This window comes from Apostichopus japonicus, chromosome 11, assembly GCF_037975245.1.
Source record: "Apostichopus japonicus isolate 1M-3 chromosome 11, ASM3797524v1, whole genome shotgun sequence".
Taxonomy (NCBI): domain Eukaryota; kingdom Metazoa; phylum Echinodermata; class Holothuroidea; order Aspidochirotida; family Stichopodidae; genus Apostichopus; species Apostichopus japonicus.
In genome coordinates this window covers 20,691,160-20,710,014 of record NC_092571.1, presented here as the reverse complement: position 1 = coordinate 20,710,014, position 18,855 = coordinate 20,691,160, and the positions used below count along the sequence as shown (strand labels likewise).

General features: G+C 35.3%; 1 protein-coding gene across 2 annotated transcripts in view; it reads left to right on the top strand.

The window, feature by feature from the left end:
* The window catches only part of LOC139975616 (endothelin-converting enzyme 1-like), a 104,808-nt gene that overhangs the window by 11,292 nt on the left and 74,661 nt on the right, over window positions 1-18,855 (top strand). Inside the window, exons 2-3 of one of the 2 annotated variants that reach the window (XM_071983665.1) lie at window positions 4,611-4,784; window positions 11,154-11,209. In XM_071983665.1, coding sequence (XP_071839766.1) covers window positions 11,171-11,209 — 39 coding nt within the window. In that variant the 5' untranslated portion in view covers window positions 4,611-4,784; window positions 11,154-11,170. The remainder of the gene's footprint in view (window positions 1-4,610; window positions 4,785-11,153; window positions 11,210-18,855) is intronic. The other variant, XM_071983667.1, reaches the window with a different exon arrangement.

Below are 18,855 nucleotides of genomic sequence, written 5' to 3'. Positions count from 1 at the left end.
ATGTTTCTACACTACAGTATGTATTTATTGTATGTATGTATTTTAGATCCTCCTGCAAGCAGGAACTCGCGAAGAAGCCTCATTGGCTTATCAAAGCCGCAAGCTGACCGAAGTCAGTCTCTTACATTCAAATTTAACGTCCATGATTATGAATTGTAAATTGTCATCAACTATGTAACTGGACCATAAACATTAATCTTGGAGTGAACCACTCCACACTATACAGTGCTCCAGTTGAAAACTTACATATTAATGTGAATTACAGCAGTGATCATCTTGACTAATGTAATAGTACCTGCGGCATCATCACTCAATAGTTAAGATCATCAATTGATGGTTTGTGCTGAACAGGAGCTACTTGAGGTACAGTATGTGTTTTATAGTCTCATACATATGCACATACGCTTTATATGTATACACGGTAAGCACAAGTAGTGTACATGTATGGATGCCCAGAATCACATAAAACTATACAAATCTCTTTTGCCATGCCCCAGGTAAAAGGATCATAATATATCTCCTCTCACTGTAGGTTAGATGTACAGATTTTTTTTTTTTAATTGGAATCTTAAGGAATATGAGATTGCATGAAAAAATGGATAACTACTGTTTCTTATTTTATTTAAAGCTTGCTAATGCGGGTTGATCCCCTGTCCAGACAAAACTGGCTTTTGTTTGTGAATGTGGAAATGCTGTTTGTCCAACAAGATTACTCTGTGATAGATTATGTACTGTATACTACTGAATGCATCACTGTTTATAAGCTGTTTGCCATCTGGACCATCTCAGAGAAAGATTCAGTTTTTCACTCAGAATTTTAACTCCCTTGGATAAGCAGAGAACCCATGAAAATCAGCTCTGTTTCCATACAAAGCTTGGTCCCTTAAAAAAAAAAATTCATTTTCTTTGATTGACAAATGTTTTATCAAAAAATAAGAAACTGTGCAATTACATCATGGCGCTAAGACACCCCCATAGTTTCTTTGTTAAATAAATGAATGTTAACATAAGCAAGTAACTAATGGGTCATTCCATTTTACCAATTTGACGAGAGGTCATCAGGTCACTGAATCTGATTATGTTAAAACTACACAGGATTGTCCCATTATTATTATGATACACAAACAATGTCAGAGGAACTTTGAGCTGTGCTGTAAAATCCTAAAGGTCTATAAGTTACTGCCCTATGAAAGTATTTTAATTGCAATACCATATTTTCACTGCAAAGTAATGTTGCCACTATATAAAAATATTTTCCTATTTTGGATGCTAATGATTCTTCATTACATTAAGTTACAAGCATTTTATTAAATCCTGCACATTTCATTCTCTTTAGACACTATTCAAACTAGCACAAAACACATTAAGAAGCAAATCGTTTGTAGGAATTTTGGACTTTAATCTGGAAAAGTGAAGAAAAATTCCTTGTTATATATATATTGATATATATTACTCATTATAAAAAGATTCTTTTTAAATAAGAAGAACTTTTTTGTATGGATACCTATACCTTGTGCACCATGATAAGACTTACACAAGCTGAGTGTTCTTAAGAGATTAACTTAAAGGGTGTGAAGACTAGCGCAAAAAGAAATGTCTAATGCCGGTAATCTGACCTACTTTCGAATGTGGTGTAACAGAAGTGTTAGACACCCCCATTGATCCCAGAAAATACACCCAGAGATTGCTACTGTCGGTAATTAGACACCAGAGTACAGTCAGTACATACAAATGCGGTCAATACACACAGAACAGTGTACACACAATACAGCGATGGACATCTCAGGTCCAGCTAAAGATAACAAGGTATCACATTTCATTACTGTACTGTGCATTTTGTAGTGACACAAACAAAATGTCACTTGAAAGCAACAGAAAGTTAACTTTATCACATGGCCGCACGCGGTTTGGGGCGAGTCTTTAAAGCCTTTAATCAATCTGTTGTGAAAATTTAAGGCAACCATACACTATGTTTGGGTGGGAGGAAAGGTTGGGGGGTCTTAGTTCATCCTATATCACCACAAATTAATGATAAGGATTAGTGGATATTCTGCAAACTAGTTCAACCTTTTAGGGCTACTGTAGGAAGCCTAACAGTAATTCCTCATACAGTAGTGTGTAGGCTTCTTAAATGAACTGGATTACATATTTTGATCTTGAAAGAGTCTGGAATTTCATTATTTGTTTGAAAAGGTGGGAACCATGAAAATGTGGTTGTAATGTAACTGGAAATTACAGAACATGTGATAACTATATTCCAGGGCTCGAGCTGCACAAAGTGTTGTTTTCTTTATAATTTGCATATTGTTTTGTCTATGCAGGAAGATAATTTCCTGACATTCCAAGCTCCTCAAGGACAAAATACTTTTAGAAAGGTTAAAACTATGTGGCTAATTACTTTTCATTTTATTTTTCTTTGGGGGGGGAGGTGCTTTTTTCTTTCCTTTTTACAGAGATAACAAAGGCTTAGATTTTTAAAAGATTCACAGTACAGAGCTTGTGAACAGAGCACAGTAATCCATCTCCTTGTTTCACAGCTCGTTCTGTTAATTGTTGAGATATTAATTTTTAGTTTATTTTCACTTTAACTGAATCAGTGCATTGTACAAGTATCCCTGATAGTGTAAATGGAATATACCAACAACTGCTATTTATGTTTTTCTCTAAATACCCTTGAATAAATAATGTTGATAAGATATATGTTCTCTCATGTTGGTAATGAGTGTTTAAGTGACTTCAACACAATTAAACAGTGATTGTAATTATAGAGAGGGTCCTACAACTACATCTCTCTGATAAAACAGTGAAAACAAACAAATGTGTTATGTGCCGTTTCTGCATGACATCACACTTTGTTGGTCGCAGTTAACCTAGCCCTAAAGAGGGAACTTACTTCACTCCTCTCTTACCTGTCTCCCACTCCACATCTGCACTTTCCCATCTACCTAACTACACATTGAACATTTAAGCACTGCGCCCTCGCTCCCTGGGCACCGCCCACTTACACCTGCTTCTGAATCTACCACTTAGGAAGATACTACACGTTTTTGTTAGCGACTGTTGCGTAACAATTTTCACCCGTTTCTTACCAGAATACCTTTCAAAATGCTGTACCTCAGCAGTGGAACATTAATCAAGATGGGAGCTGGACCAATGTGCTATCAACCTTCTAATCCTCCATCTTATTTCTTATTTGTTCATGCTTTCATGATTGTACATTTTATGTCTTTTGTGTATCATTATTATTTGTCCTATTTATCAATTTTGTAATTTATACTGGAATAAAGAAATTGAAATTGCTTAGATCTTCTTTCTATGTGATATCTTAAATTTCTAGAACTTTCTTTTAAGGAGATCTATACAAAACCAAACCATCATTATTGGTGTCTGTGAAAAGGATATCTTTCATAAAAAACTTCTCAGGAAAATCTTGATTCCATTTTGGAGAAATAACAGATTTAATATTATCCTTACACCCACAAGGTTGAAGACTTGATCAAGTCTAAATATAACATCATCGAGCCACATGCTTCATTAAATAAATTTTTTCAATTTTTTTTTTAAATTGTTTATTTCCTGTCATGTAGAAGAGTTTTGCAAGTGCTGAATCTAAAATATTGAAGCTCTTTACATGACCAACTGATGGCATTGGGTTTCAATGTCAACACTATTAATATTTTAGCTAAAAATATTTAAAGAATATAAACAAAACATAAAAGACAGATCCTAGTGATTTTAGATTTCTAAACTAAGAGCACTTAGGGACACAACTTTTAAATTAGGATACTTCCCATACGCAACCAATTTTTTTTCGTAGGTGTGGATGGGGGGGGGGGGTGGGGACCTGTTCTTCAAAAAGATCTTGAGTTATATTTATAGCCATAGATGACAATTAGGTTTACATCTCCTTTAAAATGTAATTTTTAAAAGTCACAGTACCTAATTGCATTGATGTCATGTATATTCATTTTAATGTTTACCAGAGATATTTAAATTCAGCTCATGTATTATTTTCCTTTGACTGCACTTTCCAGAAAAGGATTTAAAAAATACTGCATGAACAAGTCACTCACATGAACTAACTAAAGTATTCTTCTCTTAGAATGTTTGGCACGTGTATATGCAGAGCATGGGAAATTTACTGTTCATTCCCTAAATTTGCTCGCATCTTTCATCCCAACAAGGAAAAAAAAACATTCCACTATACTGCAGGACGGTCTGATTGATTTATTCACTTTAGACCCGGTCCCTAAGTTATGCCTGACTCATACATTCAGTTTCATAAGGATGCTGGAAGTGTAGAGTACAAGCACATTTTTATCTTTAATTCAATTTGTCCCGGATTTTTAATCACTCTCTCGAATGCTCCAGTTACGACCTATATCTGTCCCCCATAGTCAGGATTACTTGGAATCCTCGGGAACTCTTGAGATCCTTGTCCACTGAGCCTCTGTAATGAATTTGTGATTATGTACATATGAAAGGTCTCTACTATATGAGCACTGTTTTGTGAATCACTATTTAGTGAACTGGATAAATTGACCGAACACTTTTTTCTCTCATCTCATCTCCTCTCCTCTCATCTTGTCTTTCTCTCTCTGTCTCTCTAGACTCTATGATGGTACAAACCATCGAGCAATCTCTCTCACTGTCTGATCAGGATACTCTGTAACCGGGGACATCGTCACGACGACTACCGCCATAAAACCTGTTTCATTAATTACAGGTGTTGTCATTTCTACTATCTGTTGGATCAAGCTCCATTTGGAATCGTATCTATCAGTGTAAGTATCTCCAGTTTTCAATCAATCATAAGAAGGAGAATAAAAATCCACATCATTTCAACTTCTTCTTTATATGCTCGGATATATGGCTGCTGGCAGAGTCTCATGTGTGCAAAGTAATGATAACAAAGGCCTGACTGTGCTAAACAGGGTCTATTGACAGTCAGTGTGAAGTCACATATGTAGTTAGGCTGTGAACTGTTAGTACATATATGTAAGTATTGTGGACTGAGTTCATAGCAAAAGATGAGTTTTTAATTTGAAAGGTTCGTTGTCTGTGATTGATTCTTAACATAACTAATAGGTAATACATTAATGGTCACAGAGAAGGATAATTGTGTCCTTTATTGGGGCAACTGAAGGTCGGACGGACAGATAATATGGATTGGCATCGGGTAAATTAGTCGCAAACTTTCTTTGAAATTTAAATGAAAAATTTACCTAAGGAAAAATCAGTTGACCAGATTTAAAGAAAAGATAAAGTAGATTGATAAATTATTTTCTTCCAAGATTTTGTTCCTTGAAGGCTTTCCTAATTTAATAGCTTGTTTTCAAATCACTTTCTATAAATAATACTGCAGGTTGAATCACACTATATACCAGGGTTGCAAGATATAATAACTGCTATAGTAGACTATAGCGCTACGAGATGAATATTATCTTTGTACGGTTCTCTACAGGGTCTGTGTTAATGAAGGTCACCCTCAATCAGTTTACTGTACATATCGGCCTATGAACAACGTGTACAGTATTACACAGTTTACAGTATCCCAGTGCTTCATTGTCCCTTCTATTATGTTATTAAGTTATTATGCCTTCTAAAGTCATTATATACCGTCTAAACTCATTATGCTGTCTAAACGAGTTATATGCCACCTCATTGCATTATGCCTTAAAATCATTTTGTCTTTAAATAATATGCAGAGATGATAGTCCATATCAGCCGATCAAAATTCTGCGAACTTTATTTATGGCGTGATGCGGTTAGACAACATAATTACTTTATATCCCATTATAACTTGTGTACACTTCAGGGATGTGTACACATGGATGTGTACACTCCACACATGTGTACACTTCAGGGACTTTTTTTTATTAGGCTTGGTCAAGCCTCATTATATTGGTGTATGTACTGTATAGTGCTTGAAAACATTTCTTGATACAGCTAGATACATGAATGTGAATGTTTTCAAGGTCATGGACATATCTGGGTGCAACTGTACAGTATCACAAACATTGCAATTGGGGTTGTTGTTTGTGATATGTGATGTCAAATGTACAGTTGTTTGGGTGTAGCTTTACTCCCATAAATACACAAATAATTTGGATTGTCAGGCCTACTGTAATGATTCTTTGTACTACAAGATGTAAAATAACTTCAATTCAATGATTGAAATGAAAGGGGATCATATTTAATGCTCCATGTCAATCCTGTTGAGAAAAGTTTACCGTCACTCTCTGTCTTACTGCAGATTGGCTGTTTGTGTTTCATGGAGTGCCAAAAGGGCAAATATTTAATCGTTGCTGCGTTAGTTAGCTTTTATCTTTAAATTGTTCTTGATTCTATAGTTCTTTGCTTTTGATACCATGCAATTATTTCATGCTGCACTTGGGTGTTTTTTACCACGATTGATTCTTTCTACCCTGATTGCCTGACATTCCACGAGTGCTTTTGATACTGTACGATTCTTTTCATGCTTCTAAATATTTTGTCTAATTGATGCTGCAAGAATGTTTGATACAGTATTTGATGGTGATACTGCTTAATATATTAATTGCAATATTTATTATTACTGGCTTGTTTGTCAGATCCTACTATAGTATGCTGGGTTTCTTATGCATCAGCATGCACAGTAATAATGATGAATTTTTGCCATTTTGGCACTCCATATAGTAGGCCTATTCAAATATGGAAAGTAATTAGTATGTGTGCAGTATGGATTTCCCAGTAAGCGTTGGGCATATTTATGGTGATAAATTATTTGTAACCTATGTTGAGCTATCTTCATTTGTCTAAGATGATATTTTAAATGTTGATGGCACTGTGTGAAATTCTTCCAATCAACACCTGCAGCGCAGGCCGGAGTTGGATAGCGAGATTATTTAAAGGACCGTGATCTATAATATTATCAACAGTATCAACATAGAGAGCTTCAAAACTATTTTCATTACGACTTAAATAAAGAAGCAAAATGGAAGATTGAGATTGACAGGAAAATGATGAGACAATTTTACAAGAAATGTGTAACATCTTTGAAATTTATGAAAGTAAAGTGATAAAGAGTGTCGAGCTTAACAATGAGAAAGTTGGGAATTCATGAATATTCATGACATCCCAACCCCACTCTGTTTCCCAATTCCTTATAGCCCCATGATTCATAACCACTCCTTACTCTCCTTCCTCACCCACCCCTCCTTGCCCTCACCATCCCTCCTCACACAGTTCCCCTGTTCCCCACCTATCCCATCTCTTTCACCCACACCTACCTCCAGCCCCTCCCGTAATTCACAGAAATGGTCATTAATGAGACGATATTCTTGACGGGTGATAAATAATTTCTGCATAACTGACATGTAGGATTTTTTGTTTTTGCAAACCTTTGTAGTAACAGTACAGTAAACAGCAGGAGTTTACAATAGGCGGTCCTATTGATGGAAAGAATTCAAATCCGGCGTGAAAATATAACAGTGAAAAGTTGCATTAGGAGTTATACATTATAGATGTAGACCCATGTAGCCGCCCTTAGGTCAATTGAGCACCTTATCAGCCTTCCATGTATATATGCTCAATCTATAGGTGTAAAGGGGTTTTGATTTTGTTGGTGGACCCTTAGATTGCTCCAACGGTTGTCCAACCAGTGTCTTTTTTTTTTTTGTCTATCCCTAAATAGAAAATGAATGGGGATCTTTAGCATTTCTATGGAGGGCACTATGATATAGGTCCTAACAGAGCCATATTTAAGATAATAATAATAATAAAATTAGCAGTTATTTTTACGACGCTTCAGCGACCACAAATGTGGCTCGTCAAGTTTTGCGGAACTAGAAAGGACTGATATGAAAGCGCCCTCTGTCGACTCTAAGCTTGGTTGAAAATCCCTGTTGAGAACTCTTTGTTTACATTATGTACTGTAGGTGGCAATCAGTGCATTATGTAATTTAGATTTAGTTCCTAACACCTGTACAGGAACTTAATTGTAATTTGATTTGCGTGCACTTTCTGACAAAACTTGTGATGTTTTCTTTAATATATTGACATTTATTTATTTTGTTGACATACCTTACAGTGCAGGAGGTGAATTTTGTGTAAATGTACAGCACCATGGTGCAATGTTTGAGTGTTTCTCTGTACCTCTATATATATATCGAACATACATACTGTATGTTAGTTTTGTGGAGACCGTTTGTTGATATTTCTGTAGGGCGGTGGTAGGTACTGTATGTCACATATCTTGGTGTGTGTTTGCAAACTTACATTGAAACTTCAAATGTCTTGCATGCTTCCCAGGTTTCAACAATTTCAACATTGTAAGTTTATACTCTGTGGTATGGCTTACATAGTACAGTTGTGGTAGTGACACAGAATAATATAATATCGTCTTTGATTTGAAATAAAATTTATCAAATGTTATTCAAAGCAATGAGTTTACTTCTTAGTTTCCTGTATAAATACTTCATACACATTGTAATGTAGAATACGTGAAATTCAGCCTGCCTGTATTTTGTGTATTTAAGTTCCTCCAAATAGATATCTGCCAGTTTTCCTGTTGGGTTCTGTGATGATTTTTCAGTATTCCTTTGGAAACAAAGTCTGGAGGTAATATTTTTTTTAGTATGTCTAGTAAAAAAATTTGTATTCAAAGTATAAAGGAGCTGGGGGGGAGGGGTCGGTGTGTAATCCAGCAACTTTTATCCATGAAATTTTTAACCAGTGGCATCTAAAGTGGTGTAGTTCACAACCTGAATCGCTAGGAATGTTTTCTAATGGTCTACAAAATTGATTTTGTCATCTCTTAATGTAGCATTTTGCGTTTGGTCGCCGTTTTCCACCTTTTTGACATGTCCATCAAATTTGTATACATATATCATGATGAGCAATCACAAAACAACAAACTAAGATATAAGCAAAGTTCTTCCCTGCCAGCATCGTTAATTGGTAAGTAATTAAGGACTTTTACAGATAATGAGTAAAGTGTCTCCACACAAATTCCTACAGTTCCCCCAAATCCCACTAGTTTGAATTAAACCAATCAGTGAATAGCTAACATGTTTAGTTACGAGCCGTTGCTAAAATAGATTAAAAAGTTGCGTTGGTATCATGCACTGCCATAGACACTGTATACCATGGTGCTATTTTACGTATCGGTCTGTGACGACGTTCAGAGTTTAAATGTAGGGGCAAGGTTTATGGTGCCAATAACGAAAAACAACGTTGAAAGTTGTAAATTTAAAAAAAAAAAAAAAAAAATATGAGTCCAAAACAATTGTCTGAACATAGAGATGTCGGAACATAGAGACCTCGGAACATAGAAATGTAACCGTCTTAAGGCCTCATGAAGTATAACTGTATCTGCAGACAATCCAAGTTGGTTAGCATCATGATTAATCTGTAGAGTTTACAAAGCAAAATATGTCACCAAAACAGAACTAGCATTTTCGATACAGGTGACAAAAGCCTACAGTGGAATTACGACCTTCCTTACTGGTTTTGAACCTCTGTCTTTGTCACGATTCAGGATTTCCCAACTCATGACCATTTCAAATATAAAGATATATATATATATACACACACACACACAGTATAAAAACATAGCTTACTGAATAATTTTGGCTCTTAGTCTACACTCAGTGACATAGGGAAAGATTTGACTTCATAGTGCAATAGTCTAGAACCTACCCTGATCTTTCATGCTCTTTGTAAACATGAAAAATAAACATAAAAAAATTTATTAAAACACCTTCAGCTGTTAGTGACCTTTCTTCATGGTATGTCTTTATAATGAGTGTAGGAAACAAAATCAAATATTGCTTTATTTGTCACCTTGACTGTATACATTGACTGGCATTTCTACCAACCATAATGTTCAGTAACAGCATGAGTAGAAAGTATTAAAAATTCTCTTTTTGAGCCTTTTTTGGGAGGGAACCAGCATGAAGGAGATTTTACTACATCTTTGTACCATGTTAGTAGTTGACCATCTTGAGTTTCTGTAAGTTTGACAATGATGATTTTTTTTTTGTATGGAAAGGGGAAGGGGTTTACATTAATTATTGTGTTTCATGACTGATATGAAACTTTACAGGCTGTTCATGCAGTGATTGTTCCTTTCCAACTTTTATGGTCTCCATCTTATATTATTTCCTCCTTTTTTTGATTTTGACTTAAAACCGTAGCGAAATCGCTACTAAAAGGAGCCAGTGTATCACTGATTGATTTTAATATCAAATATAAATATCTCAGGAACCAACTGAGCACTCAATGATGTTCTCCATGAAAATCACATCTTGGAATTCATGAATTATTTTGCAATATATATCTGTTTCAGTCCTAATTTTTCCTTCTATCTTCCCTCCTTTGTCCTACAAATCTTCTCCTCACTTACCTGTCTCCTCACAACCTCAGGGCCCTCCCTCTTCTGTGTCCACCCTAGACACTGTAGAAATAGAGTAATGAGGTTGTGACGAGACAGGTAAGCTTGTCACCTGAAAATATCCAAACCTGATTTTACTTTTGTCCTACTTTTTCATCAGGGTGTGCTGCATGGACATCCTGAAGCTATTAGATGTGACAGTTTTGTTAATTTAGCAAATTGATTGATTTATTAGTCATAATTTGTTGTACTGCCCATTCAACAATGAGATATGAGGGTGTGAGTGACTAACCTCAATATTTTGACCATTAATTGGTAGCTTAATTTGATAAAAATCGCAAATGTAAAAACATCGCATTAAAAAGATAAACATTTGACATAAATTTCAGAATTTGATTTGTTGCCATTGACAACCATTGTGGCTACAGATAAATAATTTCTGGAACTGAATATTTTGACATGTACATGTACATGCTGGTTACTGCAATGTAATTACTGTAAATGTTAGGTTTGTTTCTAAGCTGATTATTTATTTATCACCGTTTTGTTGCCATTGACACCATATATCTCTTCTGTGGCCACAGAGATATAATTTCTGGAACTGATTTTGGAACTGGTTATAATTCCAATATTCCTAAATGTTAGGTTTGTTTCTAAGACGATTACTTACAGTATTTTATCACCGGTAATCTTCTTTTTATCTGTTTTAAAAATGTAAATTTATAAAAGCTTTGAAATTTAAATAATTTTCTTTCTTTTTGCTTCTTTACTCCTTCAGGATCTAACCTCTCATACATGGCAGTATCTTTTCTCAATCCTTTTCACAATTATAAGGCAAGACTAATTTTATACTTATATTTTATTGTCCTTTTTTTTTTTTCAAATGGTCACGTGTCCCGGCTTCATCATTTTTTTATTTTTCCATTTTTTTGCAGCTGCTTTTGGCCCATTTTTAGTTTGTCTTCATTTTAGTTTTTCATTTCAAAGTGAAAAGAGAAAAATAGCAAAACTTTGCCACCATATTTTTTCACCATAAATTCATCCTTTGCAAAAGCCAGGCCTGTAGCCAGGAATTCCAAGGAATTTAATTGAAGGAGGGGCACAAACAATTTAACTAGGGGCTCAATATTTTTGTATACATGGTGGTGCCTCTGGTGTGGGGGACATGCCCCGGCTTGGCTACGGGCCTGCTAAAAGCATGGCAGCATTAATTAATAGAGTATTTGTTTGTTTAAGTGGTAAGCAACTTCACTTAATGATACAGGCAATTATATCGGTGTTGTGGATTGATCCTATCATAACAGATGGTCATTGACAGTATTGTGCCCAAATATTAGCATGCTAACTTTGCTAAAATATATGAACAGTAGTTATTTTCCGTGCTCTTTCTGATCCCATGGAGTATTCCCAGTAGTAAAAGTAAAAAAAGAAGATATCTGAGGTACGAATGTCCAATCTTGGGGATGAAAATATCTTCAAAAGTAGCCAGGCATTCAATTCTTGTAGAAGTTTCACCGTTAGTCAACATTTTAGCAAGTTTAGGTGTGGAGTAGGGGTGGGTATAGTGCTGATGACCTTAAAACAGCTTATTCCACATGCATTACCAGGCAGCCAAGTTTAATACTGGAGCAATGGCTTCAACCCAGAATCTATATGCAAAGTTAGTTAGTAGACCTACCTTGATCTGTTATGTGTGGTGCATCCTATGTTTTCAACATCAACAAACCTTTCTCAGTGTTATGTTTGTATGCGCTTAGGATTCAACATTGAAACATATTAATTTAACTGTTGCACATTTACATTAGACCCTATGCTAGCTATTAAGCCCAGTGTTCGGTATGAAGCCCTGCGCTCCGTATTAAGCCCAGTGTTTGGTATTATGCCCTGCGCTTGGTATTAAGCCCAGAGTTGGTATTAAGCCCTAGATGCTCCATATTAAGCCCAGTGTTCGGTATTAAGCCCAGTGTTTGGTATAAGCCCTGTGCTCGATTTTAAGCCCAGTGTACGGTATAAAGCCCTGTGTTTGCAACCATTGAACGGGAAGTTGAGGCTTGTTTATAGAAGAAGAGGCACAAAACCACGATCTGTTTGAAGCGCTATCATGCTGTACATACCTACTACTAATAACATGAATAACAAACAACAGAAGTTAAAAAGTCCCACCAATTCTCGATCAACACCAAGCTGCATATTCGTTACAAATTTAACCATGAGCAAGAGATCTGATTTTCCCTGGATCCTAGTCTATAGCTTGGTTCAAATCATGGGATTTGATCTGCATTAATGCAACAAATTGGACCCTGAGCAAGGGGCTCCACACTGTGCTCGCGGTATAATGTAGATGGGGAAAGGGGTTGGGGGGGCCTTAGAGTTATTAGTGTTCCTCAGGTTGGATTATCTGCAGCTGTTATTAGTTCAAAAACGTATTTGTGCATTTCTTGTCTCGACATATTCATACTGCAATGTGCGGAACTTCATGGTGTCCATGCAACTGCACAGCTACATTTGTGTGTTCTCATATAAACATCCTTGCTCACATTCTCATGTTGCCAACATGAATATTTTGAAGATGTTTGAATATGTGCTACTGTCATATTGTACAAATTATAAAACACATCTATTTTCTCCATCAAGCCATTTCAAAACTGTGTCTTGTATGTAAGATAAATTATGCATGATTTTCTTTACTGTCATCTCATCACAGTTCTATGCTTAATTTTAAGGATATATGTATAATCCAACGCAAAATGCATTTCAATGAACAAAGGAATGCACCTTCTATCACTATCTTTCGCAGAAGAGCACGTTTTATTTATATTTTTTAGCGGGCGGTTGCGTTAATTTGGTATCTTTGATAACTATTTGAATATGTTTCATGTTTAAACGTTCTGAAACAAAATAAAAAATAATATATTAAGTTAAAGTTAATATTTCTTTAAACATACCTACAAGAAAACTCACCCTGTTGGCATGTCTCCTACTGTGTAGCGATGGGAGTGCCGTTGGGGGGGGGGGGGGGGGTTGATTAGATACATAATCAGATTATTATAGGTATAAGCATCAAATATTTCGTTCAAATCTGGCTTGGTATTCCTGTTCTGACCCACATTGCACGATTTAACATGGTACCCTTGTCTTGAGTGCAGCATGTTCTGCCCAGAAAACAGTGTTTGTTGAATATATACATGAACTCTCAGTATGCCAGACAGTGGTTTATATCCTGCGTACTTCATTGACACCCATTAAATCATTTTGTTGGCATGTCCAACGGAAAGGAAGAGTGGCTTGTAGCCTCCAAACCTGTCACAGAAAAAGTAAAATGATTCATATATGCCTCTGAGAATTTGATTGGTTTTCGAGAATATGAATAGTAACATGCTGTATCAAATTTATATATGGAGGCGTACATTCCTTTCCCAAAGCTAATTGAACCCCTGAATGGAAAAAGATCATCATAATTTGGTTTATTGCATCAAATTTTAATAAAAGACTAATTTTTTCTTATGGAAAGAGTTCAAAATGACACTTTCCTTGGGATTGATTGTCTAATATTAAAGCAAACTATCAATTCCGTTTGTTTGTTTAGTTGATTATTTGATGAATGGGATAATCTCCTTTTTCTACCCACTACCTCTCGTTCCCTCAAGTTCTTTCCTCCAGTGATTTAATTCTTTCTCAAGATGTAAGAAGGAGAAGCAAACCCAACCACCACCATTGCTTGTAGATCTGATCTGATAGAGGTACTGCATGGTGATGAACAACTCCCACAAAAAGTGAGAAAAAAAAAATTTCCATTTGGGAGATATGTAACACTATCATTGTTCCTTCACAGCAAGACTGATGACTTGAACAAGTCTAACTATGACATCATAAAGCCACATCCATGCTTTATCTTTTAATGGCTGATATTATTGTATGATAATGTCAATTTTCCCATAATAAAGATGGGGTTTACAAATACTGAATTTAAAAATGTTGAATTTCTAATATTCTTCACCATATACTGACATTGGTTTACAGTGTCAACACTTTTTACCTTAACTCCCTTTTAAGAAAATCAAGAAATGGGAATGGGAGAGGTTCTAACTACTATTGGCAATATATGACATTGTAGACTGACCTTTGAATGGATACAGAAAATCTCACAAAAGGGAGCAAGATTGCCCTGATTTTGGTAGGATGTTTCATGTTTAGCAAAAACTTCCCTCCCTCATTTATTGTTAAAGATGATCGTGGTTGTGATAACCTCTTCTTTATTTTATTTTTTCTGACATTTATTTAACAAACCTAATGCTAGATACAGCACGGTTAGTTTGCTGAAGATATTTTGAGGATACAAGAAGCTTCAATATAAACCATCCTACCCATCTGAGTATACATATAAAACCTATTTTCTTGTTGCAACTCTCATGCTAACAAAATGGCCTTGCTTCCCCACATTAACATAATAGCCTTGAAAAATAGGGTCATTATCTTTATTGGGTAAACAATCTTCTTACAAGAATAGCTATGTGCAGGAAACTGTATGTTTTGATCTTAAAGGAGTTTATCGGCTTTAACATTTTTAAAGTCGATTCCAAAAGTCACCGAACCCCGAAACAATTCAGTTCATCATGTAATTTCTCTAAATTTTGATAAAATTTACGATTTATTCTGAGTTTTATCTGATCAATAACATATACAGAATAGATAGAAGTGTCTGTGCGAGAAACTTCGTGATGGAATCTTTAACTATGCAGACTAATTTATTTGTCATCAGTTGACAATAAAAAGTTATTATAAGTTAATTTGTGTTTTTCTCTTTAACAAACTCAAAAAAATTTACTCTACAATGCAAGTTCTACTTTAAATTTTTTCAGGTTTGCTGAAAAGTTGTTCCATCTCTTGTTAGAACAAGAGTGGTTATAGTAATGTAACTACTATGACACTAATGGGCATTCATTTTGTTTGCTTCTACCTAATCAGCGTGCATTTGAAGTTCTGTCAATCACGATAGGATATGAATATTTAGGCTGCAACCAAGCGATTATTACAACCTAACTGTTTTACGATCCCATTTTGTTTATGAGGTTCAATGTATTTTGAACAGCTGATGCATGAAGTGTCCAATCAAATACCCAAACATAAACACTTTCTCATGTTTTTGGCCAAATAGTTTCGGGCAATGCCCTTCCCTCAGGGGCATCTCCATGGGGACACATACCTCCGAAAAACTGTTTGTACTCCACCAAATGAAATCTGCTGTGCCCCCCCCCCCAAAAAAAAAATCTACTGGTCAACCAAAACTAACATACATTTACCTCCAAAAGTTTGCTGATTTGAAGCTGATGTAAGTTCTGTAAATGGTGAAAACTGCAAAGATTCTGGGGATGGCCCCCTTGACCCCCTCCCACAAGGGGCCCTATGGCTGATCCCTGGATCTCACACCAACATGGCCTAGCCTATGATGCCAGCTTGCATTAACGGCATAGATCTGTGGCCCAAAATGTTGTCCCCAGGCCACCCCTCACCCATCCCGCCCCCACTTTAAAATTTCTGTTGACCATTGCCTTCTCTCCTTTAGTAATACTTATTAATTACTGCAATACTGTAGCTGGCTTACTATCAAGATTCCTTCTCCAAAAACCAACCAAACACACAAAAATTGAACCGAACTATACATGTATGGAGCCTACATTACTGTTACAGTAGGTAATTAGTAACTCAGCAACACATATACTGTACAGTAGCTACATCATTACTGAATGGCTTCTCTAAATCAGGAAGATTTAGTTTGCTTTGACAGCAAAAGATGTTCTCTGGTTCAGTTAGAATAAAAAGTCCTTGACAATAAAATGTTGTTTGTTCAACTGAAATTTAACCTGTAAAATGTGACAAAGAAATAATTAAAGAATTCATTTTGACATTATAAATAGAATTTTAGGTTTCATTGATTTTTGTAATGTCTATCCTAAGCAAACAATTTTAATTATTGTTCATTATAAAGGAAGTGGTAAAAACAAGTGTTTTGGAAAAGGTACATGTAACAAGAATGTTTGACACAGTATCTTGTACATTGAATGATTATTTATTTAGCATGAATATGCATGATATTTCACACATTTTAATTTGCATGATGAATATATTTGCGGTGTACGTTTGTTTCGTTTTGTTGTTTTTCCATCTAGTCATGCATATAATGAAATTCTGAATGACGTTGTAGTAATGTGTAGAATGCAATAATTGCAAAAGTGACTTTCTCGTTTTAATGTCTATAATATAGAACATTAATGACTCATTAAGCAGTATATGACTTACCAAGGTTTCTTGTGGCAGTAATCCTTTATGTGTATACATCATCTAGCATATATATATATATATATACAGACTTTACATTACATAAATTGTATGTTTACAAAATGTATATACAGGTATATATTAATGTGGTTGCATAGTTTTAGTGGCAGTAGTGTATATCAATTTAAAAAAGAAAATTAACATTTCAAGTGTACTTGTCAACTATGATAATTTTCAGCAGTCTGTATCTTATTAGAAGCGAGGGTATATAGTTACACATGCTGCAGGCTGTTCTGTCAATTGTTCTATGTAATGTAGTTACAATAACTTTGCATATTTTTGTCTGCGAAAAAATGAAATGAAATTAACCATTTAATAATGTTAATTTTATATTAATTTTATAGTAGTGGACATATTCACTTCACTTCTGTCCTTTTTAATTGTCTCTCCCGTAAGTAATACTCTCTGTTGCCTACAAAAAGTGGTTAGTGCTAATAGTTTTAAATCAAATTTAGCATTGTCCACTTACTCGCTTCCAGGTCACCGCCAAGTTCTTCCTCATTCTGCCATTCTGAAGATCTTCAACTGAATGAGGTGTAATTGTTGGTAGTGCTAATTGTAACTATAACATAAAATGTGGGAAGGGAAGGGGAAGGATATAGGGAGGGAGGGGGCGGTGTGGTGGGGGGGGCAGATGAAGGTGTTGCAATGAGAATCATCATAGTCTACTTTGTACATCCAGAAAAGTTTCACGCTCATGTACCACAACAGAGTACGTATATAGTTATTATTAGTTAAGCAATGATAATGTTCACATCTGTGGGATGATTCCTAGTTCTTCATCAGAATTTAAAAGCGTGCAGAAGTCTATTGATTGCAGGTGATCTTCCTTAATTCAAGTCGAGACATCGACCCGGTCACATGACTTGAAACGAAAGTGTATAATGTGATGTCTTCTTTGGTCACTCTCACGGTATCTTATCTTATGAGGATAAAGTTGTCCCACTTGTCTGAATCAGTGCACTTTTGAAATGTAGTGACTGGACACAGTTTCAGTGTGTTTGAATTTGGGATGGACGTGCATATATCACCCCACCCCACCCCCACCCACCTGCTTTTCATATCACTCCCCTGTTCCTTTTCTCTTCACCACTCTACCTCAATCTCCCTTCCTTTCATCCCTTCCCCTGACCAGTTTCCTTCATTCTTAAATTGCCCCTCTATCAGCAACAGCTGGGGGTTTTTTTCTCATTTTTTTGATGATTTGTTTTCGATTTATATACCATCACATGGATGTAAATATAGTAACATCATTTGATGTCTCCTATACTGTAGTTAACCACCTGCCAAACATGGTGAACAAAGTTTGATGGATCTGACATCATAAAACGTGCTCTGTCGTCGGGATAAATTACATCTCTACTTCTCCATTAATTTCATTATTATCTGTCTGATATGTAATGTTACAATGGGAAACCTTTTTACTAAAACTTAAATTTCAAATCATGACAAACAGAGATGTTTTTTTACAAAGTCTTTATTCTGCTATTAAACCCAAGTCATTATTCCTTTAATATGATCTCTCTACTACATGAATAGTGAAATCATTGATGTATATTAGGATACTATCATACTTCCATGGTGAGCCAATTTCCTCCTTTCAACAGAAAGTCAAAAGTCAAAACGTGATAAATTCCCCTTGTTTCTAATAAAAATATTGAATCTGCAAGGGGGGGGGGGGAACAAATGACCTCAGATAATCAGTTTCTGAGTACTGTGTCTGGTTAACAATTCAACACAACTTAAAACATTAGAATATATATATCTTTAATTATGATTATTATAATCTGAACCTGTACAATTTACTGAAAAAATATCGCAATGCTAGTTTATAGACGTGTACAGTATGTCTGTATGTTGTTGACACATATATGTGTTGCAAGAACATGGAAGTATTAGGCCTACTTGGATTGTTGCCATGGTAATGCAGACATGCAAAGACACTCTAGATCATTGCACCTATTATACATAATAAATCAACATTTTGTACTAATTTTGGAACTTGTTCAGCTATGTGATATGAATATGTATAATGTATCCATAAAAAGACAAGTTTGAATTTTTGTTTGAATTTTTCTATTTGGTACTTTTTTGTGATTTTTTATATTGAAAAACTGATCTGGGTGACAAAATTTGAGAATTAA